A 10,881-nucleotide genomic window follows, 5' to 3' on the forward strand; every position below is an offset into this window, starting at 1 on the left:
CGGCCCACCCCCCCCATTGCGCCCTCACGCCTCCGCCCTGGGAGCCGCCATCTTGCCACTTTCCCTCGCCCGGCCGTTCCCGGGCGTCAATAGCGACTTTCAGCACAAAACAAAGATGGCGGTTGAGGCATCTGCTGAGTGCCCGGATGCGAAAGCCTCAAACGAGCTCGGCCCCGCCCCCCTGGGAACAGTTCCCCGGGTCGCTGAGGGAACACGCGCGCGAGGGGCTGCCCTTCACTAGCAGTGGGCTCAGGGCACGGACTGCCGGGGGAGGCCGGCGGGAGACATCCGCTGCGCCTCGGGCCCGGGGGCGGGCACCTTCGCAGTCCCCACACCCAGCGGCCGCGGGAGAGGCGGCCCGAGACGCGCCGCGGGGGAGCCGGAGGCGGGGCGGGGGGCGGTGACGCGCCGGCTCCCAGGCTCGCGGGCCACGCCCCCGGGAGCCGGCGGCGCCGTCCGCTGCGCGCCGAGGGGAGCCGGGCCGAGCGCCCGCGCCGCTCCCCGGTCCCCGCGCCGCCGCCTGCAGGGCGGGCAGCCGGGCCGGCGGTGCCCGGGCCGCGCAGGCGGGCGCGGGAGAGCTCCGCGTCGCCTCGCGTCACCTCGCGTCACCTCGCGTCACCCTGCCCCGCCTGCTTCCCAGACCCGCGTCCCGCCCTGCGCGCAGGCGCGGGGCCGCCCTTCGGGTCCGCCCTTTTCCGAGATTTGAATTTTCCCCAGCAGATACAGAGAGGCAAGTACCCGGATGGTGATCCCTGGCCTTTTCGCGCCAATACTGTAAGTTGTCGCAGCCGCCTGGAGAGGTGGGTGCCCGCGCGGATCCCGCGGGCCAGGCCGAGCGGGACGCCTCCGTGCGCTGGCACCCTCGGGCCGCCTGCGGGCGGCCTGCGCCCGGGGCTCGGAGCTTGCAGGCGCAGCCCCGGCTTTCTCCCACTTTTGCTCAGCTTTATTGTAGCTTTTTTTACACCAACTGCTAATGAAAATGTGGCCTTTCCCGCAATTACCACCGTAGGCTTCAAAGTAGAGCGTGTTGGCCTTCTGACTCTGTTACCAGTGCAAGTGACACGTCCTTGACTTGCAGGTGCCCCGAAGATAACCGAAGGGGCAAGATCTGCCCCGAGGGCAGAGCAGCCACTTTGCAAAGGCTGTACTTACTCTTCTTCCGAGATGCGCATATGTTACATACTCACGTTCAAAGACATTTTGGGGGGTTTTTTGTTTCTTTTTTGTTTTTTTTAAAGCATTTTATTTATTTATTCATGAGGGACACACACAGAGAGAGGCAGAGACCCAGGCAGAGTGAGAAGCAGGCTCCCTGCAGGGATGCTGATGTGGGACTCCATCCGGGGTCTCTAGGATCACACCCTGAGCCAAAGGCATTCGCTCAACCACTGAGCCACCCAGGTGTCCCTCAAAGACATTTTTGTATCACCTTTCCCCATACTAAGTTTATGGTGTACTTCTATGTTTCTATGTATTTGGAAGGATTTCTTTGACAAAGGCCAAAGATACCTGGGACTGCCAAAGGACAAGAGCCCTCTCCTATAAATAGCCGTGCCACCAACCGCCCTAAATGACCTTGGGCATCCACCTCACCTCTGTGGCCCCAAGGCCCTCCCCCATAAAATAAGGAAGGCAAGCTGCTGGTTTCCAAGACTCTTACCCGAATTCACCTATTGTCTCCCTAGAGTTCAGGGATCACTGCAGTTGCTCCAGGCTTCTTGGGTATCCAGGTGGCCCAGATTGGCCTCACCCACTGGGGGTGCCACACATTACACCCTTTGGGCTGGCATCCCCTCGTGTGCAGGAAGGGGACACGACTTGCTATTCTCATAAACACTACAGGAAAGAAGCCACTACTGTGATGGGTGACAGTGACTCCTGCTTAAAGGCATATAGCTGCAGGAATCAGGGGACTCTTTTTTTAAGATTTATTTATTTATGATAGACCTAGAGAGAGAGGCAAAAACACAGGAGGAGGGAGAAGCAGGCTCCATGCCAGGAGCTGGACATGGGACTTGATCCCGGGACTCCGGGATCACGCCCTGGGCCAAAGGCAGACGCCAAACCGCTGAGCCACCCACGGATCCCAGGAATCAGGAGACTCTAAGGAACCCCTGAGCCAGGAGATTGTCATGCTTTGCAGGACTTCCCCCAAAACTTCAAGCCAATGCTGTTGAGCCTTTGGCCTTCATGTGCCAGGTGCCGAGGAAATCTGTGAAGAGCTTGTAGTGTCACATAACAAGCATCGTGGCACTTCAGGTAGACGGAGGAGCTAGGTCAGAAAGTACCCAGACTGGTCTTCTTGGTGAACTTGGCGAGTTGGTTTCATAACATGTCACTCTCGGCTTGCACAAGGGCTCAGGTGGACTCTGCCCCGCAGCCAGAGAGAGGACTCACTCTCCACGCCCTTCCTGCCCTCCTTCTCTATCAAGTTGACAGTGTTTGACTTCTGTCCCCGGCTCCCATCCATACTGGCTGGCAGACAGGAGGTCCCAAAGGCCCGGCACTTCATGCCACAGAGCCAGGCCCCAGATACGTGCAGGTAAGGTGTCCCAGCTGGAGCCAGGAGCTCAATGGGGAAGCCAAGTTCAAGGTGTTAGCCGACCCGAGGCAGGAGGGAATGACGACTGCAGAGTCTCATCCTAGCTGATGGACCGCCTGGGCCTAGGGAGCTTTCAGGGCTCCCTGGGGATGGCACTTTGATGTGTGGCCAAGAGATTGGGGCGTGCTCGTGCATGGCGTGGAGAGCCAGCCACTGAACCGTGTTGAGCGGGACCTGGCACGAACCCGTCGGAGGTACTTGAGGACGATGCTGGGGGCTGTTGTGCGCGGACCACGTTGGCAGTGGCCAGCCTGGAAATGGGAACCCCAGGGCACGGGCAGCCCCCTGGACCTGGAAACTCCTTAGAGAGGGGGTTGGGGGAGGTGTGTGACAGTGCCACAAGCTGCGATGGAGGCTTATGGTCAGTGAGATGCAGAGTCGAGGTTAGGGCTTTAGTTCACTGGTGGAAATGCAGGGCCTTGTGGCCCTCCTCCACAGTGGACCCCCAAGGCAGGATGGGTAGGGCCATGGGAGCCGCAGCCGCTCCCTCCCCAGAGAATATAGGGGGATGCCCAGGGCCCACGTGGGAAGTGAAAGGGTAATGTGCCAGTGGAAGCTTCTATTGGATTGGACTGGAGTTGAGCAGGTGTCCGCTGAGCGCCGGGGAAGCAGAGCAGAGTCAAAGCCCGCCCTGCCCTTTCCAGGCCTAAGTGGCAGGAAGGGACATGGGCATTGTAATGCCTCCAAAATACACACTGCTCTGTGGTCTTCACGTCTGAGAACTGACTTAATCCACACGACGACTCCACTGGGAGGCACTGGCGGCATCGCCGTCGTCCGGGTGTGCAAACTGAGGCCCAGACCAGTTGAGGCCCGAGGGCACATGATCGGTAGGTGGCAGGAGCCGGAGTTTGAGCGCCGCAGTCCCTCTCGTCCCCACCTGGCACCACCTTGGCTTCTGAGCCAATTTCAGAGCATTGGGCCTTTTCTCTCTACGACGGTGACACATTTCTCGGCCACTAGGCCAGCTCACACCACAGCTGGTCCCAAAGCAGTTGACAGCGAATGATAAGTGCACACCGCTTTCACACCTTCTGCTTCTGTGGCTGCAGGAAATGGAAGGTTCTGTCGTGGGCCAAGGAAAGAAGGTGATTTGGGACAGTGTGGCACCTCAGGGGAGGGCAGGAGGGCTGGCCGAGGTGGCAGGCCTGGGGACCAGCTGCCTGCGCTGCCTGGCCTCGCACCTGAGAAGCAGAGGGGTGATGCCCGTCCTCTGTCTGCCGCTGAGGCGGGAAAGCCCGTTCTGCAGTGTAACGACAGACCTAGGAAAGGTCTGAGTCTCTAAAAGCAGTGGCTCTAAGGGGACTAGTGCAATGAGCAGGCTGGCAGGGGAGAGCGGCATGAAGCCCCTAGGGGACAGGCGATTCTAGAAGCTTCCAGAAGCCCCAAGTAAGAAGGTGAACGCGCTGTGGGCATCACTTCACTCTTAACGTCTGTTTTCTTCTGATGAAAACTGTTGGCGGCTCCTGAGGCCGAGGGGTGGGAAGATGGGGCCCGTCTTTAGGATGGTTTTTGCTTTCTAACCACACTCTCTTTGTAACCACAGAGGAAAAAGGCAGCGCGCTCTTCCACTCTTGCCAGCCAATCAGCAGGACCACGACGTCTCCCTCGCGGGGTCTGCCGCCCTGGGGCAAGGCCACGGCATCTGCGTCGGAAATCACGGGGACGTCTTCCTGCCGGAGAAGCTGGCTCAGCGCGGAGCGGCGGCGCCTTTCGCAGCAGCGGTTTCTCTCAGCTCTGAACCAGCGGTGGTGGCCGCCTCGAGCCATACCCGGGGTTGCACATGCAGCCCGAGTCCAGGCAGGCCCTCTTGCATGTCGCTGTGGCCAGCTGCCTCTGCACGGCCACCGTCTTCGCCGGGGTGTTCGACGGCATCTTCGTCCAAGTGGGCTACGAGCACTATGCCGAAGCACCGGTGGCCAGCCTCCCCGCCTTCCTGGCCATGCCCTTCAACTCCCTCGTTAACGTGGCCTACGTCCTCCTGGGGATGTACTGGCTACGGAGACGTGCCAGGGCCCCGGGGCGCGCCGTGGAGGTGTGGAGGGCTCGTTACCTGAAGGACGTCTTTGCCAGCATGGCCCTGGTCTACGGCCCGGTTCAGTGGCTGCGGATCGCGACGCAGCTGCACCACGCCGCGGTGCTTGACCAGTGGCTCACCCTGCCCATCTTCGCATGGCCGGTGGCCTGGTGCCTCTCCCTCGACAGGGGTTGGGAGCCCTGGTTGCTCCTTGCCATCGAGTGTCTCTCTCTGGGCAGTTACGGGCTCGTCTTCCTGCACCCCTATGGCTTTGAGGTCGCGCTGGGCGCCCACATCATAGTTGTCGTGGGCCAGGCCCTGCGTACTCACAGGCGCTATGGCAGTGCCTCCTCAGGAACCTCTTTGGCTCTGGGCACGCTCTCCTGCTTGGGCTTCGTGGTCCTCAAGCTGTGTGACCATCAGCTCGCGCGCTGGTACCTCTTCCAGCGGCTCACGGGCCACTTCTGGTCCAAAGTCTGTGACGTGCTCCAGTTCCACTTTGCTTTTTTGTTTCTGACAAATTTAAACACTGGCCAAAGACTTCCTCCTGAGGGGAAGGTGCACTAAAGTGTGGAGAGGAAAACCTAAAGAAGAAAAACAAAAGAAAGAAGAAGGAGAAGGAGGAGAAGGAGGAGGAGGAAGAAGAAGGAGGAGGAGGAGGAAGAAGGAGATGGAGAAGGAGAAGAAGAAGAAAAGGGGCGCCCAGTTATCGGGCTCCGTGCGTGGAGCCTGCTTCTCCCTCTGCCTGTGTCTCGGCCCCTCTCTCTCTGTGTGTCTCTCATGAATAAATAAAATAAAAATTCTTAAAAAAAAAGATATGAGGCTTACATGAAAGACTGTCCCTCCCCTCGAAGTTACGGGCTTCGATATTTAGGGGTGAAATGTTATGCTGTCGGCTACTTACTTTCAAAGAGCTAAAGCAGGTATCTAAGTGCAGAGGATGTGGGGAGCATTGTACTAATCTTGTAACTTTTCTGTAGTTTGACATTTTTTCAAAATAAAATGTTGGGGGCAAATGACCCCCAAGAAATCTATCGCTGTCACAGTTGGAGAGAAATGGTCACCCGCAATAGCTCAAGGCTGTAGGTCACGCATGTGGGCTGCTGACCACTATGCAGGGTAGCTTCTGGCCCGCATGCCAGGCCAGGCAGCGGGGATGCCAGCGGGCGTCCCCAGAGGCAAGTGGGTTCAGGGAGACCGAGTCACATCAGACACATGGTGAGCAGACTGCTGGGGAAAAACAGTGCGACTGCCAAGCCGACAGCAGGTCACACAGAAGAAGCCACACCACGTCCGCTCCTTTGTGGGGCAGGGCACGGTGGGTCTAGATGAAGGAAACACAAACGTCAAAAGTTGAATGCTCAACAGAGGGGCGCCTGGGTGGCTCAGGGGGTTCAGTGTCTACCTTCAGCTCGGGTCATGGTCTCAGGGCCCTGGGATTGAGTCCTGCATCGGGCTCCCTGCTCAGTGGGGAGCCTGCTTCTGCCTCTGCCTGCCGCTCGCCCTCTCTCTCTCTCTTGCTCTCTCTTGCTCTCTCTCTCTCTGTCAAATGGATAAATAAAAATCTTTAAAAGAATTAAAGTTTAGGGGCAGCCCAGGTGGCTCAGCGGTTTGGTGCCGCCTTCAGCCCAGGGCGTGATCCTGGAGACCCGGGATCGAGTCCCACATCGGGCTCCCTGCGTGGGGCCTGCTTCTCCCTCTGCCTGTGTCTCTCAGGAATAAATAAATAAAATCTTAAAAAAATAAAAGAATAAAAATTTAAAGAATGAGTTCTCAACGGAACATCGCCCCCAGAGTCAGGGGGTGGCTGAGATGTTCTTAGCGACAAGGGTCACTGAAGCATCGTGTGTCTGTTTCCATTGGAGAGAGACCAGAGCATGGTCTGAGCAAGCCCTGCCTCCCTGTCACCCCAGGCCCTTAGGGTTTTTTTTTTTTAAGATTTTATTTATTTATTCACAAGAGACACACACACACACACACACAGAGAGAGAGAGAGAGAGAGAGAGAGAGAGAGAGAGAGAGGCAGAGACCCAGGCAGAGGGAGAAGCAGGCTCCATGCAGGGAGCCCGACGTGGGGACTCGATCCCGGGTCTTCAGGATCACGCCCTGGGCCAAAGGCAGGTGCCAAACCGCTGAGCCCCCTGGGGATCCCCAACCCCAGGCCCTTAGGAGCCATGGTGTCCGGATGGCGTCTTGAAACCCCCCGCCGTGCTTGCCATGCAGGTGACAATATTTGAAGCAGCGAGCGCAGGGGTGACGCCGTGGCTGAAGACATGCTGAGGATCTCTGCCCTCTACAGACCCCTGGGGGCCACCCGCCCCGTGTTCCTTCTTCCCGCGTGTTACTACACCCCTTACACGCTCTTTCCATCCCGTCTTCAGAAGGGCATCTGGTTTGGGGGATCCCTGGGTGCCTCAGCGGTTTAGCGCCGCCTTTGGCCCAGGGTGTGATCCTGGAGACCGGGGATCAAGTCCCACGTCGGGCTCCCTGCATGGGGCCTGCTTCTCCCTCTGCTTCTCTCTCTCTCTCTCATGAATAAATAAATAAAATCTTAAAAAAATATATATTCTTTTAAAAAAAGTTTGGAAGACAAAGGCGGAGGTAAGGAGGACGCCGTCTGTGCCCAGTGGCATCTCAGGACGGGCTGCCCACATGCACCTGCTCCATGTCCCCCGAGGCCCCTCCCCCTGGAGCCTGCAGGTCGGCCCGCAGACCGTTGCCATGAGCGTTGAGAAGCTTTTGGGACTGGACGTCCTGCCCCACCTGAGCACCTCTCAAGGGGGGTGGGGAGTGAACCAAGCCTCACCTGAGGAAGCCCGCGGGGGAGGGCCCGTAAGCCTCGCCTCTGCTTGGGCAGCAGCCAAGCAGCGTCTGCCTGGCCCACGAAGCCTGGGCGCATGGCGTGGCCCGGCTCAGGGTGTGGGGCCCGGGGGCGAGGCACGCTAGTGGGTGAGGAGCAGGGCGGCATTTGCTCGGGGAAGCAGCTCTGAAGGCTCCGCATGCTTCAGAAGAGGAAAAGAGGGGATCCCTGGGGGGGCTCAGCGGTTTGGCGCCTGCCTTGGGCCTAGGGCACGATCCCAGAGTTCCGGGATCGAGTCCTGCGTCAGGCTCCCTGCATGGGGCCTGCTTCTCCCTCTGCCTGGGCCTCTGCCTCTCTCTCTCTCTCTCTCTCTCTCTCTCTCTCTCGTGAATGAATAAATAAAACCTTTAGAAAAAAAAAAGAAGAGGAAAAAGGCTATGGGTGTCTGTAGGGAGGCTACCCTGACCTCAGCGAGGCCGGTGGGAGCGAGGGGAAGACTCACCCGCTTGGGAGGCTCAGCTAGGGATGAGGATGGGGGTGCGGGCAGAGGGCCCCGGGGTCTTCCACGGGGTGGGCTCTCCACCTACTAGCTGGTGATTCCCCCCTTGGACTGTCTGTGTCGCAGCCGCTGTCTGCCTCATCGAGGAGTAGGTCCCCTGAGGGCAGCTGGGGTTCCGCACGGCCTTGTTCATTGAGCAATGACTTTTCATTCGACTTCATTTCATTTTTTTACCAATACTGAATAAATAAGCTCGAGAACCTTCTGGTTTTCATTCCACCCCTGTGTCAGGCTGGGTCCCCACAGGAAACAGGTGGCATGCTCAGATTAGGGTGACTCAGGACGGTTTCATGGAGAAGTATGCACGCCACTGTGGGGGTGGGGGAGCGCCGGGGCCCGGGGAGCCCCTGGGCAGGGTGGACGGCACCCGAAGTGTACACTGCTGTGGAAGGCACACGGGGCGGGGGCGAGACCTCCCGAAGGCCAGACCCTCCGTCCTCCCATCTCCCATCCGGGGTTGGCAGATAAAGTGCAGCTCCACGAAGGAAGCGTGTCCCAAATACCACCAGACGGACTTATACTAAGAAACTGTTGCATTAAAAAAAAAAGGAAAGGAAAGGAAAGGAAAGGAAAGGAAAGAAAGAAAAGAAAAGAAAAGAAAAGAAAAGAAAAGAAAAGAAAAGAAAAGAAAAGAAAAGGAAAGGAAAAAGAAACTGTTCCGTTGTTTATCTTAAATTCGGATTTAGGGCAGCCCGGGTGGCTCTGGGCGGCGCAGCGGTTTAGCGCCGCCTTCGGCCCAGGGCGTGATCCTGGGGACCCGGGATCGAGTCCCACATTGGGCTCCCTGCGTGGATGCGTGGGGCCTGCTTCTCCCCCTGCCTGGGTCTCTGCCTCTCTCTCTCTCTGTGTCTCTCTTGGATAAATAAATAAAATCTTTAAAATAAATAAATAAATTCAGATTTAACTGGGTGCACTCAAAAAAGACACTTGTATTTGCTCAATCAGCTAACCCAACCGAACCCGGAGGCCCAGAACCTTCTCTCCCTGCCCCCTGTTTCCTCAAAGTGTGGCCAGCGTGGGCCACGCGGCTTCCTGCATCCCCTCCGGGCCTGACCGCCCCAACCCAGCCCCTGGGCTCGAGGGTGCGAGCAACCAACGTTGGAGGCGCTAGAGGAAGAAGGCTGGTGGCGGTGCCACCCCCGCCCGTCCCCACCCCGTCCCCCACCTCCTCTGGGCCCTGCGGCGCTTTCATGTCCTCCCCGCCCCTTGTACTTGCTTCTCTGTCTTACCACCGCCTGCCCCCGCCCAAGAAGCCCGAGAAGCCCGTGGGCACCAGCGGGGCCCCCTCCCTGCTTTGGGCCCAAGCGGTTCAGAGGTCCCTAAGCTGGGAGGGATCCGCAGAGCCGTCGGCCCAACCCCCCCGCCCCCCCCCCCCCCGTGTTTCAGAGAAACGGAAACTCTAGAAGTTGGACTTGGCCGGCAGTTGCACCAGAAACCCCGCATCCCACCCCTGCCCGGGGTCCTGCCCGCTGCGCCCCCACCTGTCCCTGGCGCCGCGGCCTCGCCCTCCCAGCCCACAGCCCGGGCACTTGCCCCCCGGTGAAAGTAGTTGGGGTGCTTTTGCTGACCGTGGAGGTAACACGGGCTCGTTGGGGTGAGGTTGTGTGTTGGGGGGAGACTAGCCCCCTGAGAGGCCTGTCAGGATTCCAGGGGCCCTGCCACGGGGCCGCACCCCTGCACCTGCGTGCTGGATGCAGATGCTGCCCCAGGCCCCTTCGTGCTTGAGTGACGAGGTGTCAGTGGCCAGGGCTGCTCCAGGCGCCTTCCTCCGACGTCGTGCCCCCACGCAGGGCCCTGGCTCCGTCCCCGCTCAGCGCATGTCAGCCATGTGGCTGGAGGCAGCCAGGGCTCAGGCCTCTGTTGGAAGTTTGAGTCTGTTCCTCCTCATTATTGATTTTTTTCTTCTTTTTTTTAAAAAGATTTATTTATTTATTTATTTATTCATTAGAATACACAGAGAGGAGAGAGAGAGAGAGAGAGAGGCAGAGACCCAGGCAGAGGGAGAGGCAGGCTCCACGCAGGGAGCCCAACGCGGGACTCGATCCCGGGACTCCAGGATCAGGCCCTGATCTTTTTTCTTCTTGATTTGTAGGAACTCTGTTTTATTTTATAAACATCAACCGTTCACCTGGCGTGCAGATGATGAATATGTTTTCTTGATCATCTGTCTTTGGACTTTGTGGATATTTCAAAGTCACGGGGTTGGAGGTTCCCATGGCCCTCTACGTGTCCACGGCTGTGTGTCTCTACATAGCTTCTGTTTCTGGTCTCACTTCGGACGCTTTCCCAGGTGCCTACTGTCTACTCATCAGGCAGCGCTGTCAAATCTTAACATCTCCTATAGCTGCTTCCGATCCTTTTCAGTACAAAATCTGCCCTATAAAACCGGGAGAGGCAGGGGCGCCTGGCTGGCTCTGTTGGTGGAGTCTGCGACTCTTGATCTCAGGGTCGTGAAAGTCATCTCCCCAACGTGGGGCGTAGAGAGTACTTTCAAAAATCATTTAAAGCGGTAATCATAAATAAAAAATCCTTAAAACGGGGGCGCCTGGGTGGCTCAGCGCTTTAGCGCCTGCCTTCGGCCTAGGGCATGATCCTGAAGTCCCAGGATCGAGTCCCGCATCAGGCTTCCTGTATGGAGCCTGCTTCTCCCTCTGCCTGTGTCTCTGCCTATCTCTCTGAATAAATAAGAAAATCTTAAAAAAAATTTAAAAAGTACATTTAGAAATAACACCGTTCAGCTGTTCTTGTCTACGTGACAGTTTGCCGGATGGTAGTAGTCAGCCGGTGCTCCTTGGGGTCGTGTCCCGTCGAGGGGAGGCGATCCCAAAGCTCTGTGCCCGGGTTTCCGCGAAGCCTGGGGGGACGCAGCCCTTCCAACAGGTAGAGCAGCCCCCTGCCCCGGG

At 58.2% G+C, this 10,881-nt stretch overlaps 1 protein-coding gene across 3 annotated transcripts; it reads left to right on the top strand.

The window, feature by feature from the left end:
• The first annotated feature begins 598 nt into the window (after positions 1-598).
• TMEM187 (transmembrane protein 187) lies at positions 599-5,651 on the top strand. Of its 3 annotated transcripts, none has more exons than XM_055337341.1 (2): positions 599-774; positions 4,149-5,651. In XM_055337341.1, exon 2 carries the CDS (start codon positions 4,386-4,388, stop codon positions 5,184-5,186), a length of 801 nt encoding a protein of 266 aa, XP_055193316.1. In that variant the 5' UTR covers positions 599-774; positions 4,149-4,385; the 3' UTR covers positions 5,187-5,651. The 3 variants fall into 3 exon arrangements, with proteins under 3 accessions (XP_055193316.1, XP_055193315.1, XP_055193317.1); XM_055337340.1 differs by lacking the exon at positions 599-774 and adding an exon at positions 796-2,542; XM_055337342.1 differs by lacking the exon at positions 599-774 and adding an exon at positions 2,552-3,690.
• The last annotated feature ends 5,230 nt before the right edge of the window (positions 5,652-10,881 follow it).

Source organism: Nyctereutes procyonoides, unplaced genomic scaffold, assembly GCF_905146905.1.
Source record: "Nyctereutes procyonoides isolate TBG_1078 unplaced genomic scaffold, NYPRO_anot_genome, whole genome shotgun sequence".
Taxonomy (NCBI): Eukaryota; Metazoa; Chordata; class Mammalia; order Carnivora; family Canidae; genus Nyctereutes; species Nyctereutes procyonoides.